We start from the raw sequence: 23575 nt of genomic DNA, 5'->3' as shown, positions 1-23575 counted from the left end.
CTGTACCAGCACGCTGGCCCAATGCAATCTCTAGATTTTGTTGCATCTGGGCACTTCAGTGAGCCTTTTTCCTTTTCTATCCTAGCTATACTGTGTTGTACACCAAGTGCAGGATCTATGTTTACATTTGTTGACTGCACGATGTTAGAGTTCTGTTCAGCTCCAGAATTCAAGCACTGAAGACCGTCTTATACTCAGGAATGTTAAGCCGTATTGAGCTTTACAATTAGAAACACTAAAATTTGGAAGATGCTGTCGATAGTCAGCTAGTCAGCTAGTCGCTTCCACTCTAAAAGTAAGGGGAAATTAAGTCTCTTAACTACTTTTCCACAGTGTGACGGATCAGCTGTTTTCTCTGGCTGAAATCCAGTCACTTACTTGTAGTTTTCATCCAGGGCAGTGAACTGATCTGACTAAAGTTTAGCTGTAGAAGTGCTAAAGCCAGCACAGTGGGAAATGACCAGAGTAAGAATGAATGGAGAATGGGACTGTCCCTTCTGATGGCACTATCTCATATTTGCTTAAGGTTTTTCTGAAACTGCAGTTTCAAAGGTGACTTGCTAGTTACCCATCTATTTTAAATGTTGGACAATGTGTAGGAAGCTATATTTTTATATAGCTCTTCTAAGAGCCATTTGGAAGAATGTGTTGTATAGAAACACCTACTGTTCATATCTCACCATTCAGCACACAGATACTGTATGAAGAGATCTCTGTCAGAGCTTGGATTACTGAGCATGCAATGCAGCGCAATATGAAACACAAACCTCAAACACAGGAAAAATTATTTTTATCAGCTGTCTACTAATTTCAACAGTGAAGTAGTGAGACCATAAATCTTAGCAGAGATCCTACACGAACTGTAAATCTTCTCCCTTCAGACGGAGTAGTCATATTATACAGTCTTTCATGCAGTGCCATAGGATGCTGAAGCATCCAAAAGGGTGTAGCCCTTTGAGACAGAATGATAGTTTTCCAGAATTTATTTTATCAATGTGTAGGAATAGTGATGGTGGAAGGTGCAAGTAGGAGAATGGACTAGAGAATGGTTCTTTTAAATTTGGTTGGTTTAATTTCTTCGTGTTGGGCTAGGGGAAAATAAAAATAGTTGGAAGGAGAAAGAGGTGAGTAAATTAAATCTTGGGGCAGATCTTGCCTATTTCACACCAATACTTCCTTAGGCACTATCTTCTCTTCCTCTGTAAAGAATCCTGTAAGACTTTTCCTACTTGTGATGGGACCTTTGCTCTGTCCCCCACTGACTTTTGGCAAACTTTCTCAACCAAAAGTGACTGCAGTCAAAACCCATTTCTTTTCTGCTTCTGTAGTATGTAAACAATAAGCTTTTGTTTCCTTGAGGCAAAGGAATAATGCTTTGATGTTTTCTTGTTAGCTATGTTTTTATTGCTGCGGTCTGAATTCTCTCCAGAAGGCCCCCATCAATTACAAAAGTAGTACCCAAGTTGGACATGGTGTTCCAACTAGACTTTGCAATGCTCAGAAGAGTAGAAGATCATTTCACAAGTTTATAAATCAAGTACTTTTTTTTTTTTTTTGCAAGACACGTTTTTAGTCATGCTTGGTTTCTGATACAGTGAGTACTCCATATATTTTTCTGCAGAACTATTCCATATATTTTTCTGCAGAATTATTGGTAAGTTTTTCTACCTTGCCCTGTAATTTTCCAATGGTTATTTAAATATAAATATGAATATAAATATATAAATAAAAATAAAAATATAAATATAAAACTTAGGACTTACAACTCTTGAATTGCATCATTTTTTGAGACCTATTTCTTCTTTGTCAGGACTTGTAGTCCTCCCAGTTCCACATAATCAGCAAAGTTAGCAAACAATTTTTCCTTCTTCTAGGATCACTATGAGTAATTCAGTAGTTACAGTAAATATTTTAGGTAGCATGGAGAGAAGAGGCGACAAGAATTTCTTTAGAGTCAATGTATGGGATTAAATGTGTAGTATTTAGAAGACAGAACTCTCTTCCCAATTTCTCTCTTCTTCTCCCTCTCTTTGCTCTTTAAAAGCAAAAATTACTATTTTATTTTAGAGCATAAACTTTTTTTTTTTAATTTAAGATGAATTTTCTTCGAGTAGTATTTTGAAAACTACAGCAAATTCCAAAGTAACCTACACTTTGGTCATAGTTGCTAATTACCATTATATTTTTGGGACAGATTTTATTTGAAATTTGTATTAATTGTTTCAGCAATGAAAGTAGAAATACGCCAATGTAATTAACTCCAGTCACAAATTTAGGAAGCATTGTCAAAGAAGGAGCAAGCTATTCTGCAGAAAAGACTAGATGAGCTTGATGACTAGCATTACTGGAATGAGATGAAATTCAGAACTATAAATGAAAAGGCATGCACTTAGGGACAATTCTGTTAGAGTACAGGAACACACAGCTGGGAATAACTGAGAGTAAAAGGATCACAGAATCACAGAGTGATGGCAGGTTGCCACTTGTGCATTTTAATGCTCAACCTTAACATTTAACACACAGTTTAATTTTTACAGAGTTTTGAGAAGAAGCACTTTTTTTTTTCTTTTTTCTTTTTATAATTTTTATTGTATTAATCAGGGTTATCTATAGGTGAAGGGCTCCTAGACATCCTGGAAATGACTCAGAAGTTTCTCAGCTCTATCCAGTCAAAAAGTCATTCACTGTCATGTAGAATTTCTTTACATGTGACACAGAACACTTCTTCCACTCTGCCTTTTATGTGGACCATGAGTGCTTCTTCACTGCATGAATAGAAAATAGGACAAAGTCCACTTCACGCTTTCAGACATGCTATAATAGTGGGAATGTGGATACCACTGGTGATAGAACTAGTCATAAAGTTTATCCATGGCTGTGGGTAGGAAACTAGACAATAGTCGAATGTTAACTATTATCAGAATTCGTGTTATTCCATATTTATATTTTAGGTAGTTTTTGATGTGAACAATAATTTTTAAATGTAAGTTACATTTGATTGGTTTTTGATTGATACTTACTGTTCGATTTAATCATTATCTCTTCCTATCTCTATTAATTTTATCTATCACATTTAATATAGCTATGTAGCATCCAATTAATACTTTTTAACAATTGTTACTAGTTTCTCTGCCTGTACTACTGTGGTCTCCTCTTTAGAAATATATATATTTCTCTTTTAGATTGCAAAGATCATATTGCATTTCCTTCCCATCTGTGTCTCTAAAGTGCTTGTTCTTTTCACCTTACAGACTAGCAAGACCATAGACCCAAGTATCTAAGGCAGTGGGATAGTGTCCCACTGGCTGTTTTCTTTTCGTCTTTACTGTTCACTGTTTTTCCTAACTCAGTGCCTGTAGATTGTATAGCACAGGTGGAAATCAAATTGAGGTCTCAAGTAATTTCTGACCCATATCATAAGTAATAAATAATCAGACTAATCATACAGTTTAATGTAGTATAACAGTAGTGGCAGGGTGAAGCCCCTTTTCCATATTGTGTGGATTACCCAAGCTTTTCAGGTACTTGGTTTATTTTATCTTTCATAAGCAGCTGCATAAACACATATACACATCCACATTTATTAATAATCAACATCCTTTTGTAGTTAGAAGCTGCTTTACCCCTTCTGTGAATTTACGCTGTCTCATAATCCTCTTATTTTGAAGCTGCAGAGCAGCTCCAAGTAAACCACAGTCCTAAGTGGAGCCAGCCAGAAGTTGTCATCCAAAGCTTTTTAACCAAAAAAACTGATTGCATAGAACTGTTTGCAAAATTTCTATGGATTTCATTCAATCATTTGTGAAAGTAGAAAACCACATCAAAAGACCTTTCATTCTAACAGTGCTTTTACTATAATCCTAAAATATTCTGTAGTGTTTAAATGATTCAGAACCAATTCATTACTTCTGATGTGATTAAATTATATTTGTTGTTTGACACTTGTTCTTAATTGCTTAAAAGTTTTGAAAACTCTCTTTTGATCCAATCAAACTGTTCTTTCTCTTGCTACAATTGCCAAAGAACCAAATTATCAATATTTGTCCTTCTTTTCACTGTCCTCTTTTAAATGCCACAGAAGTGGCTTTTCTTCTGGTTTTGTATTCTTTCCTTCTCCAACCTTTCTCACTTTATAGTGACCCTTTACTTTTTATTACTTTCCACAGCTTCTTTAATCCTTTTCACAGCTCAAGGAAAGGAGATGGCAGAGGGACCGAAATAAATGACTACCTGAAGGTCTGAATCTCTAGGTACAGGAATGTGTTGCTTGAAAAGTTTGAAAGAGATTTGGGTATGTGTGAGAGTAGGAGGGAAGGGCGGAATATTTCTGGTCATGAAAGACAGAGGATAGAATAGTAGTATCAATGGAGTGGGAAAAAGAATGAACATCAGTAAGTGTAGAAAATACAGATTAAGCAGGAGAGAGAAAAGAAGTAAGATGACATTTAGGTTGTGTGCAGCCCAAAGCTGATTGACTTGCCACGTGGGAAGGGCTTGTAGTGCTCCTGCTGGTCTCATCTTGTTCCCTACAGATAGTGGGTGATTACTGTACAGCAATTCTCTATTGCAGTGAACTTTACAAACTGCCACCCTTCCTCTGCGTTGCTGGGTTCCCCACATTTAGAAAGAATACACATCAAACATTCTATGTATGTATATTAGAAAACAGATACAAGTTTTGGTTGAAAATAAACCAGACTGCTGGGAGGCTCAGCAACTGCTTTGGTTGTACACTTGTCTATGCAACCTCCATTTTTCTATTTCTCTTATTTTGCTATCCCTCCTACTTTCTTTTCTGTGTCACGTTCCAGTTTTAACAGCTATGGTCTCAACAGCTGTAGCTGCTATATATTCAAAAGAATTTTTGAGAATCCAGAGACCTGGCTGGTTATATAAAATTGTATATTTTAGTCCCCGAGTCTCAGCTTAAGCAAGTGTTCGAGCATGCAAAAATTCTTCACCGTTTCTGACACAAATTTATGGATATATATCAGTACCATCTAGTGGCAATAACAGTTACAACACCTAGTAGTCTCTCACAGGAAATGCCAGAGTTGACTTCAATATCCAGGATCCTTCAGCAGGAAGTTAGGTGTGGTCTGTAGAAGGAGAATTTAAAAAAAAAAAAAAAAGAAAGAAAGAAAAAAAAAGGAAAAAAAAAAAAAGAAGAAGAAGAAGAAGGAAAAGACATGATGGAATTTTAGCTGCAGTCTTCCCTGGTGCCATTCCAAACCCACATAAGTGCAAGATTCTACACTGGTAATCAATTTTTAATTGTTTTCTGCAGTATTAAGACAAGATTATGCTTTTTTCTGTAATTGACTATAAAATCTGACAGGATTCTGCAGTAGGACCACTCTTGCATTTTCCTAATTAACCCTTCTGCTGCTACTGGTCTGTGCATGTGTTCCAGCAGCAGCTTGCTACAGACCGTCCATGACAGAATGCACCAGGTGCATTTGCCCGCAGTGGAAGAGGATGTTTGCAGGGAAACCTGCAGGAGCTGGGATGTGTGTGGATGTCTATGTAGGTGTAAATGGCTATATGCATATGGATGAAAAGGAGGAGAAAGTATCCTGCCGCAGTTTATTTAGCAGGCTTCCAAAATAGGAATTTGTTGCAGCTGTGCTGGAGTATGTATATTTAGAGAGACAGTAAAATAGGATCATACTGATTGTATTCTGACTATTGTATCATTTTAATTTGATAATTGTTTCTTGGGTTTATTTACTTACACAGAAGTTATTTTTTACTGCATTTTCTGTATTTTTAATGTGCTTACTCAGGATAAAGGACTCTCGAGAAAAATGCGTGAAGGCTATGGCGGAGATCATGTTTATGATTTCATATTAAAGTATTTGCATTAGAAATATTTTCTGTTTGTTCTTTTTAACTGAACTGTCTGGAGACATTAAGAAAAGATGGTTCTGCTCTTATTACTGCAAATTGTTAAAAATATATACAATTTATATGGTATCAATCCTAAAAGGTCAACAAGTGCATTATCTAATGATTAAATATAATTTTTGTTTAATTTAGCAATTCTTCCAGTGCACAGTGTGTTGCCAGGCAGGGGATCTGAATACAGGTGCTTATGCCTGATCCCTTGTTTCCTGAGCTGGCAGCTCTGCAAAGGCAGCATATTTGTACCTGAGCAGGAACATCTCACATTGCCTTCAAGTGATCCCTTTGGTTTTATGTGGCAGTAGTGGATTCTGAGAGCGATTACTGGTCCATCTTGTTGTAGGGATGGTTGGTTCAAGTTACAGCTTTCAGGATTATAAAATGGTGAACTGACTGGAGTTTAACTCCTCAAAACTGAACCATAAACAATTCCAAACTGCTGGTGCCTCACTGAATGCGCTGGAAAATATCTCCTACTTTATTCATTGGATTGATCATAGGATTACCCTTGAAAAAGGCAAGATGATGTTATTGTGTTATATGTGACATTTTTATACAAGCTTTTTTTTTTTTTTTTGACAATCTACCGTCACAAGGACTAAGAATTTTTTAAAGTAAATGTCACAAGAATTGATGCTTTCGCCTCCAAGAGGTTAGCTGCAAAAGAAAATGGTTTGTCTAGAAAAAAAAATATTCACAGCAATCTCCTCTTGGATGATAATTACTGTCTTTAATAAAGATGTCCCACAGAAAATTCTATGAAGGTATATTCCTTTACATTGTCTATGGCTATTTGTGTTGCTCTAAAATGTTTTTTTTTTTTAATATATTTTTAGCACTTTTTTATGAGAGAGGCTAAGCAGTAATTAAGAGGTGCAGGATGAAAAGATGGCACAATCAGTGCTGGTACCACCAGGACCTGACAGCTTCCGCTATTTCACAAGAGAATCACTTGCAGCGATTGAACAGCGTATCAATGAAGAAAAAGCTAAGAAGTCCAAACAAGAACGTAAAGATGATGATGATGAAGATGGCCCAAAGCCAAACAGCGACTTGGAGGCAGGAAAAACACTGCCATTTATTTATGGTGACATACCTCCAGGAATGGTGTCCGAGCCCTTGGAAGACCTGGACCCATATTATATCAATAAAAAAGTGAGTGTGTTGTATATGTCTATGAAACCTTAAGAAGATAAAAATAGAGCATACTCTCTCGCAGTCTCCTTTGCTTTACACTGTTTCGGACCCAGTCTTTATTTAAAATTACATTCCCCTGGCAGCTGATTTAATTGGCAGAAATCTCAGTTGTAAGAACAGAAGTTAGTAATGCAAGTTTGTGGAACCTAGTTTGTAGGTAGAGATGCATTTATGTTTATTTTGATATACTTGGCATGTTACTAAAATTTGTAGCTTTCAGTGTTTCATATGCAGGAAAAATCTTGAAAAAGTAGCACAAGGGATATCTTTAGAATGCTAGTATTTCATTAATTGTTCTGTTTTGGAAGTGAAAGGAGCAGATCTTCATCCTGAAACCCATCTGAAAGGTAGCTAGACACATCACTAGCTTTCATCACTATCGCACAGAAAGCCTAGGCTGCTTTCTCTTGCTCATAAGAATAGGGAAGTATGCAAAGGTAATTTCTCAGGATATGCTGAAGATCTTCCTCTTTCCTCTTCATTCACTGTATAGAGGAATCATATATCCAACTTACATACTCTGTGTTAAAAGTTTTTCATAACCAGGTTTATATTGCTCTGATTGTTATTAAAGAGGAGGTGGCAAAAAAAGAGTCAAGTAAAGAGGATGTAGAAATTCCTCTTGGAGTGTCTGCAGAAGTAATTCAAATAATATTTTATAGATTTTTTTTTTTTAATAAGAACATGTATTCTCTCTCTTTCTCTCTTTTTTTTTTTTTTAAAACAAAATATAACAACTGTGGAGCCGAACGCAGTAGTGCTAAGCTTTAGACTTTTGTCTGGATGGAATTAGGTTTCCTCCAGAACTCCATTCCCTTAGGATTTGGCATCATATGTATTGCATCATCATTATTCTACCAGAAATTACTGATGAATTTTCTGTCTCCGTCATTTTTTCTTGTTCTTTCTTTTGTTTTTCTTGTGGAATTTATCAAGTGAGTGAAAACAAATGAATTAAAAAACAACAACAACAAACCAAACATGAAAGCAAAAAATGACTGAAGAAAATGGAAGAAAACCCTCAAGAAATGTTAGGAGTCAAATTTGAACTAATTAAAAAAAAAATCCTGCAGGAATTAGGGATTTACCTTATCACTAGTATGGACCTTAGAGACAACCTAAACAGAGACAACAGCTTTAAAAACTAAGCTCTACCTTAAATTTTCATTGCAGAATTTCCAAATCTCAATTCATTCCATGGAGAATTGTGACTTAAATTTTCAATTAAATTTTAAGTTAAATATTGTGTTCTGCTGTCTTTACTCAAGTGGTTAATCCTGTTGAAGTCAGGAAGTACAACAAATGAGATTTGGGTCAAAGTGCTGGTTCCTTTCCTTCCTGCTTTTCCAGTTCTGTAGTAATAAAAATCTAAAAAAAAAAAAAAATGGTGCTGGAAATGCTTAACTTAACACACGTATTATCATGGTTTGGAAACCAGAAAAGTAATTCTGCAATTTATTGTGAAAATGAAGTACATACCTTCTGAATTGCCTGCTCTAGAGTGAGAGACATACATTAGCAATTGCCTTTATTTTTTCCAAAAGCATAGTGGTTTCTAGCTTGAGATGTAAGATTTCAAACTACACACGTTGCAATCATATTTCTCCTGATATTTTTCTTAGTGTTCTTTGTATCTTTTTGAACATCCTTGTTTGTGTATTTAGGTCAGGTTCCATTTTAATTTTTCAATATGTCTTGGTTGGCCAGCACTGCAGAAATGATGCTTCAACAGATGTTTTGTCAGAATAGAAGGAACAGAAGACGTGAGAAACTCTGATTTTGGGGTAGAGTTTCTTGAACTCAAAAAGGAATATTAATGGAGTTGAAAAGCAATGATAAAAAAGATAGCACATTAGAGACTAATCCTTTCTCCTCTACAATTAAGTACCAAAGTATGGCTTGAGAATCAGCATGTATCTGAGAATGGAAATGTGTTCACTGTGGAAGAGCTAAAGTTTATGATTTCAAGCAGGGGGAGGCCTCATGTTTCCAGGATTTCAGCTGCTGTATTTGGCACACCTGCTCAGAAGGCAGAGCATAATCTTTGCAAATGCTGCCCTCTGATTCCAGCTGTGGTAGATGATGGCTCCTGGCAGTGCTCCAGGTTTGCATGGCTTATGTTCCCTTTGGGCTTTTTAGGGCTGCCACAATGCTAACTAGATCCTCTTACCTTCAATGCACATGAACTTTCACCCATGTTTGGAAAGAAGAGATAATAGAAATAGGAATTTATCCAAATACGTGGTAATCTAAATAATAATAATAATAATAATAAAACATACAGCATATTAAATAAAGGCTTTATCCGTCTTTATTTCCCAGGTTTTAAGGAAAAAATATTACATTTATAAATGCTTTTTTAATGTTAGCAGTATGCATGAGTTATTGATGAAACCATGGAGAAACAGTGAAAATACATGGATTATTGAATTCTGTATTAGGTAAAAGTAAAGCATGGCATAAGAAAAATAGACAGAATTGCAGGTATGAAACTCTCAAAAGAAATAGTTCAAAAGAGAAGCAATGTGTTATTCTTTTCATAGAGTACTATGAAAACTATCCACTGCATTAATGTTATGTCCAAAAACTGCCATTTCCTTTTTTGCAATTTCACCTTTGATAATTATATCACTCCATGCACTATTGTCTTAGTACTTTCATGGTGTGATAATTAATGCTGATTATTTGGAATGTTGGCGATTAAATGATTCATTAAAGTTTTTGAAAGTTGTGTACATCCGTATTTTTGTTATAAGCTGTAGAAAATATACCAATACCTCAGATATTAGTACCTTCGCCTACTACCTTTGCACCTTATGTACTTGTCTTTGTTTTCTAGCTAGCAATAGCAGGATTGCTTATGATTTCTAAATAAATGCTCAAAATGTTTTCATGCAAATTTATTGATAGTAATTTGAGTGGAGTCTGCTATATGTGAACTGGACAAGGGGATTGTGATTCTGGGGCAGGCAGGGTGGGGTGGGAAGGTGCAAATAGAAGAAAAGTCTGACCAAATACATTTCATTTCAATGATGAAATGAAAATTATTCAAGGTTTGAATTTGTAAACTGTTTGTTATTTGTTAGTATCTTTTAAGTGTTATTTTCCATTCTGTGTTTCTTTTTTCCAGACCTTTATAGTATTGAATAAAGGGAAGGCAATATTCCGATTCAGTGCCACCTCTGCCCTGTACATGTTAACTCCTTTCAATCCTCTTAGAAAAATAGCTATTAAGATTTTGGTACATTCATATCCTTTTCAAGTGGTTAGTCTAAAATTGTAGTCAATGAGATGTTACTTAGTTTTTAAATCATTCTCTGATGCATGTCCCAAGATCAACAGGATCCATAGTGCTTTGTCCTTCTCTCTACTATTTCTCCCATCTTTTTTTTTCTTTTTCCCTTTTTATTGTTGTGTTTGTTTGTCATTGGTGGAAGCCAGATATCAGAAGCCAGATAACCAATCATCTTCCTTTACATTTTTTCCTGTGTCTTTCTTCTTCCCCCACCTATTTATTTTTTTCCTTCCCTCTTATTTTTCATGTAATCCTCACATCTTTCATCTTTTCCCCTCCCACCACATTTTTTTCACAAACGGACATACTGCTCAAAATACTTTCAGTTCTTCACTGACACTTTGTGTTAAAACCAAATCTTTTATCCCAGTTATGTACTCGCATGAATATTTAGTGAAAATATGGTTTCATTATTCCTTTTCATTTTCATATTCGGATCCCACTTGCAGAAGGCTAGTTTGATAGAACTGCTTAGGTTTCTTGTCTTACGCATTCTCAGTCCGATATGTGTCCAGCCTGTCACATTTACTTCTTGATCATTATTGCCTTATGCATTTGTAATTCTGTAGATACTGTAATATCAGTCTTCAAGTAGGTCCTGATATTTCCACATTATAGGTAGAGATTTGCAAAGGTAAATGGTCATAATGTCTCATTTTGTCTTTCTCAGTGTTTTGATATGTGACTACAATGGGCATTCCATTGGTCTGGTCCCAAATACTGATACAAAGTCATTGAGGGCTTTGACTTCAAAAAGTTTTTTACTTAAGGAGAACATACAAATGTTTGCACACTTATATTTCAGAGAAGTCTACCATAACCACACTGAAAGCAGTTTTCTGTAGCATTACATAGAGGTATCCTAAGATCGTGTAGAATAAACTTTGGAAGGATTTTGTAATAATTTTAATATAATGGAAGTCTGTTAATTATGATTATCTAATACGTGTTGGATGTTGTTATCAATGGCTAGCCTACAAATGACTTCAGAATCAGCCATAACACTGGATAGTCTGTTTTATATTTGCTTGCTAAAAGTGCCACTACAAATAACTATTTGAGAGTTATGTGACGTTCTGTAGCATGTAACAGAGCATTATTCAATTACATGGAGTAATGGAAGATCATGGAAGTAAGATGGTAGTAAATAGCCGTAGTGACCAAAGTCAGAATATTAAAAATCATTGTTTAACATTTTGGGAAGGTACATTCCAGTTATTTCTCGCCTGATGAAAGAATAGTGAGGATTTTCAACCGTGAGAGGATATTTCTTCAAAAAAGGATTTTTGAAGCCTATGTTATGGGCTTGTGAAGTAGTCATAACACATTATTTGTTATGTTTTAGAATACTGTCTTTTCTCTTCTGCTCCTTGCACTTATTAATTATACAGCAAGAAGCCACATTCCAAGTAAAAGATTTGAAATCTGTTTAATGAGATGAAAGACCTGGAGAATTGCTGACTGTAATGTCACTAGTTTGACAGTTCAGAAGGCAGAGGTATTTACTGTTGCTTGAAGGTTTTGTTTTGTTTGGTTAATGTAGACATACAAAGGGATGTGTGAGGGGAACATCACAGTACTTCCCACACCATAATACTCAGATTCCTAGAGTGGAGCACCGTGTCAACCTGCATTTTAGTTAAATAAACTAAAGCTCTTAAAATCGAGCTTTGCTCTCTCTCTAATTTTAGGTGATGGTGCCATCATGTGGACATTTTGTGTATCATTGTGCGGTTTTCATTTTGGTGTTCCTATTTTCATTTCTGAGAATGTATCAGTCCTGTGAGTGGAGGTTTGTAAATCTAGAGCAGTTCTGTCACAATTAATGAAATTATTTATGATTTGGAATTGTTCTGGAATTTGCTCTAGAATATTTTTTTTCCTAATGTATATTACTAAAAAAAAAAAAAGCAAAAACAACAACAACAAAACATACATATAGCAAACAGGTCAGCCTGTTTTGTCTAGGTCATCCAACAAAAATCTTTTTTTGTATTACTCCACTAGATTAGAAGCCACTACTTTAAATGTTCACATTTTTATTTCAAAAGAAAGAAATCGTATAACGTCCTCTTAAAGTTAAGTGTTTTTTTGGGTATATATATGTCTATCTTTCTTTTAATTTTTCGTGTGTGGTTGTCCTCTTTTAACTAAAAGCAGTGACTATGGAGGCTTTAACATACTCATATTTCCTGAGCATCAACATAGCAGTGGAGGGATAAATAGCTCCTGATACTGGATATCTCCCAGGCCAGGGTGTTGTTTGATATTCTTTTAATGAGATTTTCTGGCTTACATTCCTTAACTCTTAACCTACATTATTCAGCATGCTTATCATGTGCACTATTTTGACCAACTGTGTATTTATGACCATGAGTAACCCTCCAGACTGGACAAAGAATGTAGAGTAAGTTAAATGGATTTTCTTTGACTAATATTCAGTAATCTGAAATAAACTGCTGTTTATCATGTTATATTAATAAGGATGGCATTTACTGACAGCAACTACTTTGTGGCATATGCTTTCAACAGCCATTCAGATACTAGTTTCTTCTGTGTAAATCAATATATTTTCTAACACTTCCCTCATTACAGATTGTTAAATTTCAATTCTCTATTTGCAATATTAGATGGGTAATATAAGAAGATGAAGCTAGTCATATGACCGTGCAAAAATGTGGATGATAAATATTTTACGCTGCATTCTGTGTTGCGTCTTTGCAAGAACCTGGGGAAATGCACCCTCCTATCTCTATTGCAGCAGCCATTACAGATAAAGAGTCCACTGGATGGCTTGTTTACTATTGTGCATCTTTCATTTACCAAAGACAGACCAATAATGAAAAGTTTGTATGAAAAATAAGCTATTACAAAAGTATTTAAGGGATTGGCTAATCCTCCCATAGGAAGTAACAGCTAGAAAAAGAAAAGTTCCAATATGGTATCAACACTTTGGTCCCCATATACAATTTGCTCAAATTTTGTGATGTTTCCAAGGCTGTAGACCACAGTGTGAAACACTGCTCTTGATGGTGCTTCATTTTTGCAACAGCATTTTATGCTTCTGCTGCTTCTTCCCTCCTAACTGCTTTGGATGATAAGTACCAGTTTAATCTTTGGTAATCAACAGGGAAATCATAGGGCTATTAAAGACAGTGTAGGCATTCTCATTTTGAGTTCAATATGAACTACATGCACTCAGTATGTCTGGCATATTGTAAGGATTTATGAATAAAGATAGCTAGCTTGAATATTTCTTCATGTCATTATATTATGCCATTTATATATATAATGGAAATCCTGTCATCGGTTGAGTAAAGTTGTGCAGGAAAAAACATTTTTTTATAGTGATTGAACTGAAAAAAGTTCATACTGGAAAATTGGTTTCAGGTTGAGTCAAGTCTGAAAAGCAGTTCAAGCCTTTTAAACAGTTTAATTTGAAAAAGTCTGTTTTGTCGTCTTTTCCATTAAAGATACAAATGAAACTAAATTTCAAAATGACATCATTTGGAGATAGAACATTGAAGTGACTCAGAATGACAGAATTAAACATTTTTACCTTTTATGTTTCAGCCACATTTTTTTTTAGTCAAAAAAAAGTAGCTGAATTTTATTGGAATTGGTAAATGTTTTTGGTTGTTCTTGCACAGGATTTTGCATCTGAAAACACTGGGTTTGTTCCAGTACTATGCCTGTCTTGCTGAAGGTGCAGTACTGGGTACAACTACTCTGTAACAAAGTCAATGAGTGATGATGAGAGGTTGACATGTTGCGAGATCATGGTACTGTCCAATATTTCAGCATAAAAATAATATTGAAGAAATACACTTTTAGTCTGGAAGCAACTTTTGAAATCATGATGGATTTAGATGTATGTTCTTATAACATTGATTTAGATTGGACATAAACATGCACCAGCGAAGTAACAGGGAATTTTACATCTGATTCATTGGTGTAGATTATAGAATCTGATCTTCGGCCTATGGATTGTCATGTAGTCTATTAATTGTAATTTGATTCCTACTTCTCCCTTAAGGAATAAATTCTGCAGAAGTTAAAGTTAGTTGTATCTTGCATTAAATTCTTAATGCCACTCAAAGAGAATAAGATGGGACTAGAGAGCATACTGTGTACAGAAAACATAAATGTGTTTCTATAAACTCTGTCTTGCATGTTTTCCTTAGATACACATTCACTGGAATTTATACCTTTGAATCACTTATTAAAATTCTTGCAAGGGGCTTCTGCTTAGAAGATTTTACATTTCTTCGAGACCCATGGAATTGGCTAGATTTCACTGTCATTACATTTGCGTAAGTTTCCCTTTTAAAAAAAAAATCTTTCTGATAGCATGAAATTAGTGACTAAAAATTGCCTCATATTTTGTCAGCCAGAACATTTGGAGCCTGGACTTCCTGCGGTTTCAATATGTTTCTTCTACCTCTTTTACACATTTTAGTATTTCTAACTGAGCATGTGCTGCAGAGGCCAGCATCGTGTGTCAGCCTGTTAGGATTGTGAATACCATCAAGCCTGAACTGTTCATATCCTGTCTCCTTTCTGCATACCAGCATTAAAGGAATCATTCTGACTTCCTGCTAGAAGCTGACCAAATTAGGTTGCAAAAATCAAGTGAATGTGGTTTACTTTGATAAAATTTAATTTAATTTTATGGTCAGAAGGATATTTATAACGCAGGCAAAATACAGTGAACGCTGAAGAGGTCTTAATCAAAGACCCAAGCAAATAGAATAAAATCTGCCTCAATTCTGAGTAACTGTGATTTAATCCTACAGGTATGTAACAGAATTTGTAAACCTAGGCAATGTTTCAGCTCTTCGAACTTTCAGAGTATTGAGAGCTTTGAAAACTATTTCTGTAATCCCAGGTAAGATGTAGTTGGTGTAAGGTGTTAGGCCCCTCGTTTCTCCAATTGTTATTTGTGTGCTGTCATTGTGTTTGTGTGTGAACTCCCCTATTACAGATATGTGACAGAGTTTGTGGACCTGGGCAATGTCTCAGCGTTGAGAACATTCAGAGTTCTCCGAGCTTTGAAAACAATATCAGTCATTCCAGGTGAGAGCTAGGTTAAACACTGAGGCTGACTTTTGTTCCACAGAGGCTGTATTCACGTTTTTAAAACATAAGCCTTGTTTGCTACACATTGTTAACAAAATAAAAAAGCAGGAATCAAGACATAATTTTATTTAGATTGATTTTTGCTTTTTTTATTAGCTGTGTTTTCTTTTCAAAAAATCAGCCTTTGAGTTTAACAAATTCTTGCATGAGATATTTGCAGTAAACAGCCTATGTGATTTGCATCTTATGACATCAAGCTTTCCTTTATATGTTTTAAATATAAGTTAATTTTAAGCTTTCATATTGATGCAAATTTTATCATTTATTACAGGCACTTGATATATCAACTTTAACTCAGTTTCAAATGTCATATATAAAAAATTAATCTCTAAAGGATAGCATGGGCCATGCATGGGGAATTGTTTTAAAGATGTCTTTCTTCTCCAAACCATCATCCCTCTCATATCGTAAGAACATTATTATTAGGTTATTTTTAAAATAAGAATTTATTATGTCTTTGTAATAGGTTTATAAATGCAGAATAATTTTTGAAAAGTTCATTTAAGAAAGGTTTGGGCAAGAAGCATCAGCAAAAGCAAACAATACTTTCCTATGTAAGGTTGAGATATAGCATGAGTAATAAAATCACTTGTTTTGGCATAAACAATGTGTTTGGTAATACTTACTTTTTATTTCTGTACACTCTAGAATAAGCATAAATTTACAGCTTTTCACTCATCTTCACAAGTAACCAGTCTTTTCATGGATATTATTGTATCGCAAACATTAGACTCATTTAGTTGTCATTTTGCATGAAATCTTTATCTTGTCAGAAAAAAATCACATGATTTTTTGTGTGTTTAGTATGTTTAACATCATCATAAAAATCTTTTCTCTTTACAGGCTTGAAGACTATCGTGGGAGCCCTAATTCAGTCTGTGAAGAAGCTCTCAGATGTTATGATCCTGACTGTGTTTTGTCTAAGTGTATTTGCACTAATAGGGCTGCAGCTGTTCATGGGCAACTTGAGGAATAAATGCCTGCAGTGGCCTCCAGACAATTCTACTTTTGAAACAACTGTTATTTCCTACTTTAATAGCTCTATAGGTGAAAACGGCACATTTATTAATACAACTATGACAATATTTAACTGGGATGAGTACATCGAAGATAGAAGTAAGAATGATACCATTTACTGCATTGTTTTTTCTGAAACTTTTTAAAGCATACAAAAGCATATCAGTATCTTTTCATTGCAATTAAAATGTTGTTTCCTAGTCAAGAAACATAAAAGCACTTATAGTTTTTGCAGATTATAGTTTTAGTTTTCATTTAAAAAATAAACACTCTGTGTTATAAATAAAGCAACAGTCAAAATGTAGTTAAATATATTCATAATATTGTACTGGGTACCAACAAATCTTTTTTTTTTTTCTTTTTTTAACCTACTGTGTAGGACATTTAGAGTAAATCCACACTGTGTGTAGGACTTTTAGAGTAAATCCACATTGGAGCACGATGCGGAAATATCTTCCTGAAATAGTGTAACAGTTCTAATATGGGATCTGAAATCTGCATAGCTACATTAGTGCAAGATAATGCCCCAAATCATAAATCCACATTTGGACATCAGTTATCTCACTAATCCTACCACAGCATGTACATGAAGCTGCACTGTTTGTTCTGGAACTTGGTTGTGAACATCTCTGCACCATACGCCCTTGCACAGCACAAACATGTCTTTATGAGTATACTGGTCCTATGCATCTAAACGTAGCAAAATAAGAACCACATTACATGTTATGTATCTTTTCATTTGTTTCCAATCTGTTGAAAATCAAGAAACTAGTATTTTTGTCTCTGTTGTACCACATAATACAGTGTTTTCACCTGAGAATTAAGGTAGTTAATGTCACTGTGTTTACAGTGACGTCTATAATATATCTACTCTGTTAACAGAAAAGTCTTAAAACTCAGAACAGCTCTGAAAGTATCCCTGGTGCATTGCTATTCTGTCTTTCATAATGGAAAATAGCTTCAGTCTCTCCTATTTACATATAGTTAATGTATTTAGAGTTTTAACTTTGTAATTAGGCACAATTTATTTTTTTTAATGAAGTCTGCATAAATGGTGTAACTGATGACTACATCACTGAAAGTTAGGATCCCTCAGTTTAACAGCTAAATGCTTTTGGATCCAAGTCTGGTTGCTTTATAATCTTTTAATATACTTATCGTCTCAGCATGCTAGTAGTCTCATAGAAATGCAGGCTTTGAGAAGGTTTTGGATGATAACCTGTTCTTAAAAACCTCTGAAAAAGAAATTCTATTGCTATTCTAATCTATTCAATTCTATTCTATCTCATTCCATTTCTTTCCATTCCATTCCCTCTTGAGCTGCTTCTGGTACTACATCACACAAATAGAAAGTTTTTTCTAAATAACTGACCTAAGTTTTCTGAATTTCAGATACTACTTCTTCTGTGATCTTAAGAACAAGATAATAATAATCTACTTTATATTAATCTTTACAACATTTTAAAACTGTTATCTTCTCTCTGGTGTTTTCTAAACTAAGCAAACCTATTTTCTCTGTTTCATGTTCTCTGTACCTCTTTAACAATTTTTGCTTTTCTGGACTGTTTCCAATTAGTCTGTTTTGTTATGGTTTTCGTTTGTTTGTTTTAAGTAAGGTGCTCAAATCTGGTACTTACTCCTCTAGTAAAGGTACAAGGTAGCGAGAAGTAATTAGCTCATGCCACAGATCTGACATTACTATTAATACATCTCAAAATTACACCATTTTTGTATCAGTGCTGTATTGTTGATTCACAGTCAACTTGTGGTTCATGACAGTCACTGCATCTTTTTGTACAGCAGTGGCTGTGGCCAGATCCTATCTGTTTTGCATTTATATATTCCATTTTGTCTTGTCAACTGTAGCGTTTTCCACTTGTCTCTTGAAATAAATCCAATTGCTTTTAGACCAGCTTGTTAGTTTGCAAAGGTCATTCTAAATTTCAGTCATCTCCTCTCCTAGCTTTATGTCTTCAACATATTTGATGCATTTTTTTTTTGTATTAGGTCTCATCTTGAGCTGTTAATGAAACTTCTAATAAAAACAGTGTATAGTGCGGATCCTTTAAGGATCTTCAGAAAATGCTCTTCTGAATTGACACTGGGTCACTGGCAACTGTTTTCTCAGAATCATTTTTCAAGCATTTCCTGATGATTCCAGCTGGAACATATCTCCCGTACTTGCTTATGAAAGTGTCATGTAGGACTTGTACCTGTGACTACTGTCCTGACGTTGACAAAGGAGGATACAGGAGTAGTTTTATGTACAGCTAATTTTTAATAAGCTCGTAATAACTATTTTTTTTTTACTTTATTGATATCATCTTTATATTGAGAAATCAATCTTTTTTTTTTTTTTTCAAAATACTGGGCTGAGAATTGAGCTGACTTGACAGTTTATCTGGATACTCTTTTTAACAGAAGAGGAGCTGTGCTGTGCAGAAATGTGAATTGGGCACACAGTTTTGAAAATTCAGCTTGGTGCCTATCTTCATCTTTATACACTTTAAGCTTTTTAAGTAGGAGTAGATCTCTCACAGGGTATGACTATGCAAGCACCTAAATATCTAAAAACCCACTGTCTTCTTATCTGATGTCGGAGAACAGAATGCAGATGCAGAAGTGATGTGCCCAATCTCTTTCTCATTAAAATAAGCAGATTTTATGCTGTCTCCATCATATACTGGTGGTGACAGAGTAGAAGCAGTCAATAGGAACTGGTTGCAATTCCCTGCTTGTCTCTTTAGCATTAGCCCTCAGCTTGTTCATGCCAGCTAAGTTAGTCCATGCCAGCTGGCATTAGATCTCAAGGAACCATCTGTTTCCTGAGAACAGCCAGAGCATACCTAATTTTGGCAACTTTAGCTTAATATGCCACCTGATCCAAAAATCTCCACTAGAGATTCCCATTTTGCTATAAGAGCTCCAAACAGGCAATTGATGGCAAATTGGTTTTCATTTTCTGCATCAAAACAGAGAAAGGAAAGGTGGGAGTGGCTGGGAGAGGAGCAGGAGCAGAAGAAGGACAAGGAGAAAGAGGAGAAAAGAAAAAGAAAGAGAAAAAGAGAAAGAGGAAGGATAGACAAAGAGGGAAAGAAAGAGGGAAAGAGGGAAAGAGAAAGGAAGAAAGAAAGAAAGAAAGAGAAAGAAAAATAAAAAGAAAAAGAAAGAAAAGAAAGAAAAAGAGAAAGAAAGAAAGAGAAAAAAGAGAAAGAAAGAAGGAAAGAAGGAAAGAAAGAAAAAAAGGAAAGAATGAGAAAGACAGAAAAAGAAAGAAAAAGGAAGATTGTTGCAGGGGCTTTTTAAACTTTCAACTCTTTAAATTAATTTTAACCTCATTTTATTATTTAGCCTATTAACAAAATGCATATAGATACTTCAGGTACATTTCTCTGCTATAGAATTTTGTGTAGTTTTTTTTTTATTTTGGTCATGTACAATAAAAGCTTGGTTTTGCCTTCCACTGCTCAAGTCAAGATCCATTTAAGAATACCTTGTGCATGTTGTGATGTGTTTTCATGCTGCAAAAACGTCAGTACTTTTTCCAGTAATATTTAGATAAAATAGTATGGGATTAATAGTTATAAATGAGTAACTCTAAATGGTATGTATAAAAATGCTTGAAAAAGGCAGGGAATTGCTCTCCGTATTTGTCCTGTTTTCCTGGTATTCATTCACTCATTAGCTGACGTAAACAATTTGTTAATCTATCATTTGTATCCTTACTAAATTGTGTAGGTTACTGAGAATAAATCATATGACTACCTTTCTGTTCTCTAAAGAAAGACCAACTTCAAGACTATATAAAAGTAATTTTCCTGTCAAAACAGTATTTTCCATATTTTTTTTTAAATTTCTGATCATTGTATATTGCAGTTAAACAGTTAGCTCTGCTTATTTCTTCAAAGTGTAAAAGTTTTTGTCATAGCTCAATTTCCCATAGGGTATAAATGATGTCTTTCTCATTATCTTATTCATTATTATTTTGTTTAAACAGATCATTTCTATTTCTTGGAAGGACAAAATGATGCTCTGCTGTGTGGCAATAGCTCAGATGCAGGGTAAGAAAATGGTCGTCATTTTTCATAGTGCATCAAGAAAGAATAATTAGCTACTTAGAATAGCTTAGGTAGCTAACTGAAGTATCAGCTGTACCTTAAAATTTCAAATTACCAATGTTTGGGGATATGAAACTATACCTAGATATAACCATCTATGTGATTTGAGTTTACACAGGCACTTTCTTCAGAATCTTAGGCTAATTTTGTAAAGGTAATCCCATGGAATGCTATGTGCATAAATGTTACTGCCAGCTGGCTGACAACTGTTTATCATCACCTGTTCTAGTTGACATTCTCCTCTTGCTTTCTTGATGTAAATTTGTTGATAAGAAAAATTGTGGGGAAGGGTTGATTGCTGTTAGTTATATTATTAAAGCACTGAAATATCAATAGGAAATGGAATTAAAAATTGAAAACTGATTAAGATACATATTTTTATCCTAGGTATGTAGAATAAAATTTTACATGTTCATAATTTCATTAGCAACTGGTACTCCTGAGCAATTTTGTGATTTTCTATAGAATATCGTAATTTAGAGTAGTTGTTAAAAATAGCATTTCCTCTTCTTTTGTAGTCAATGTCCAGAAGGATATATATGTGTGAAAGCTGGTAGAAACCCCAACTATGGCTACACAAGTTTTGATACATTCAGTTGGGCATTCTTGTCACTGTTTCGATTGATGACTCAGGACTTTTGGGAGAATCTTTACCAGCTGGTGAGGACTTATTAAAATAAACAGCACCATCACCAATACCATTACTACATAGTACTTGCATAGTTATTTTCATTCACGTGTCCCTAAGGCCTTTGGGACACAAATCATCTTCTATTTCATATATGTAAGCTGTCTAAAACAACAGGGGCCTTGTCCATGATTTAGGTTTCCATGTGCTATTCAAATACATAGTAAGAAATAGCTGTTACTTTATGAAGATGGTTTAGAATTATTGTTTCATTTTCACAAATGAGTAAATGAACTTGTTAATGCTTCTTGCCCAAACGTGCTGTAAATAGATGCTAGTTAAGTTGATTAGCAGTCTAGTACAAATATGTTCTCTTTGAGAAGGTTACATCTTGTCCCTGAACTATACAGATCCTTAACCTGAAGGACAGTGATGTTGTGCAGCATGACATTTTGTATACTGCATTGTCTTTGTGGCACTGTAGTTTGGGACTGATGAGACAAGGTAAGATGCTGGCTAGTGGCCCCGCTACTGTTAGATTTAAAGGCTATAATATAAAGGTGTAATTGTGGCAGCAACTTCTATAACAGATTTATCATTAGTAGAAATTATGAAGTATTCAAGTTGTAGAATTTTATTCACCTTGACCATAGCAGACATAAAACTTGGATTTTTGCACATATAGCCAGAATGTAATACTAGCTACTTGTATGTGGAAAAAATAACTAAATCATCTTGTGCTAACACAGAGCAATCTTACAATGTGTTTCTAAAATATAACACAGATGCAATAGTATGTAAAAGTCTGCTAAAAAAATGTGTATTATCTCTTTTTTCCCCAGACACTGCGTGCTGCTGGGAAAACATACATGATATTTTTTGTTTTGGTCATTTTCCTGGGTTCTTTCTACCTGATTAACTTGATCCTGGCTGTGGTTGCCATGGCCTATGAAGAACAGAATCAAGCAACCATGGAAGAAGCAGAACAGAAAGAAGCAGAATTTCAGCAAATGCTGGAACAACTGAAAAAGCAACAGGAAGAAGCTCAGGTATTCTTGTAAAGGACAATTGCTTTTGCCATTCTTGACTGTGATTGAATGTTCACTTCTGAGAACAGTTTCAGTCCCCCACTTCTAAATATTACCTCCTCTCTCATAAATTCCTTCATTTTGCAAAAAATCTTTAATGTTTTCCATAACATTTCTTCAGCTGGCTTAAGTAAGCCTCTTAATGAGCGACCAAAAAAAAAAAAAAAAAAAAAAAAAGAACCAGTAAGCTAAAATTTCAAACAAGAGATTAAAAATAATTTTTTTTTATTGTGAGGATGACCAAACACTTGAATAAGTTCTCCGGAGATGTTGTGCGATCTGCATGCTTGGAGATAATCAAAAGCTGTCTGGACACGGTCCTGGGCAACCTGCTTTTGGTGACCCTGTCTGTGCTGGGGAGTTGGACAAGATGACCTCAAGAGGTCCCTTCCAACCTTAACCACTCTGTGATTCTGGAAATTGAGGTGGAGATGTGGGAAAACAAACCAACAAACAGGAATTCTGCTTATTTAAGTGACAGAAAAAAAAACTACTGTCATTGCTGTGGGAGCAATATTTTGTTTCAGCAACATTTGGCTTTTTCTACTCCTTCTGCAGCTCTCACAGCATAAGTAGTGTTCCAGTTTTAAATAAAACTGGAAAAAGTGGAAAAAATGGAGAAAATGCTTCTTCTACAGATGTCATGATTACATACTAATTTGAAACTCCTTTACTTTGTTTGAAAACTCTGAAATCTTTAATAGGATAATAGATTATGTCTGCTTGGCATGTGGCCACACAGAGCAGAAGTTGAACTATGTCTTCCATGTGATCAAATGACTAAAGCCAGCAATAGGGGGTTGTTTGTTTGTTTTTACTACAGATTGCAAATAAATATTAATCAAATGCTTCACAAATGTTTGACTTCAAACAGCAACAGATCTCTAATAGCCTGCAGTTAAACTCAAATCTCCGATGATTGTTTGCAACACTGAAATTAATAATGTCATACCAACTATTTAGTAGACTAGAGAGTATTGCAAATCCAGCAAAATGGTACAAGAAAATGTTGCTTCCCATTAACAGGGATTTTCCTGTTGCTTGAGCCTTTTTTCCTTACTTTTACATAGTTTTTCAGGTGAAAAAGTCACTGTGACATATTGCTCCAATCTGAAAGAGATGCTTGTTAACTCGGTTCTCTGACAGCACATTTCTCCCTTGGGCTGCTTTAACTGCTGGTTTATGGAGC

The 23575-nt window shown here is 34.9% G+C and overlaps 1 protein-coding gene across 9 annotated transcripts in view; it reads left to right on the top strand.

The window, feature by feature from the left end:
• Positions 1–6789: 6789 nt before the first annotated feature.
• Positions 6790–23575, top strand: part of LOC118243055 (sodium channel protein type 2 subunit alpha) — a 55454-nt gene continuing 38668 nt past the window's right edge. For 4 of the 9 annotated variants that reach the window (XM_050711528.1, XM_050711525.1, XM_050711523.1 and 1 more), the window contains exons 1-9: positions 6790–7059; positions 10232–10350; positions 12714–12803; positions 14581–14709; positions 15381–15472; positions 16379–16651; positions 20550–20613; positions 21189–21330; positions 22141–22347. In XM_050711528.1, coding sequence (XP_050567485.1) covers positions 6793–7059; positions 10232–10350; positions 12714–12803; positions 14581–14709; positions 15381–15472; positions 16379–16651; positions 20550–20613; positions 21189–21330; positions 22141–22347 — 1383 coding nt within the window. In that variant the 5' untranslated portion in view covers positions 6790–6792. Of the gene's footprint in view, positions 7060–10231; positions 10351–12713; positions 12804–14580; positions 14710–15192; positions 15285–15380; positions 15473–16378; positions 16652–20549; positions 20614–21188; positions 21331–22140; positions 22348–23575 lie in introns of all 9 variants that reach the window. The other 5 variants (XM_050711527.1, XM_050711522.1, XM_050711521.1 and 2 more) reach the window with 2 other exon arrangements.

This window comes from Cygnus atratus, chromosome 6, assembly GCF_013377495.2.
Source record: "Cygnus atratus isolate AKBS03 ecotype Queensland, Australia chromosome 6, CAtr_DNAZoo_HiC_assembly, whole genome shotgun sequence".
NCBI lineage: Eukaryota > Metazoa > Chordata > Aves > Anseriformes > Anatidae > Cygnus > Cygnus atratus.
Note: the sequence above shows the minus strand (reverse complement) of the source record. Positions and strands in the feature narration are given on the sequence as shown.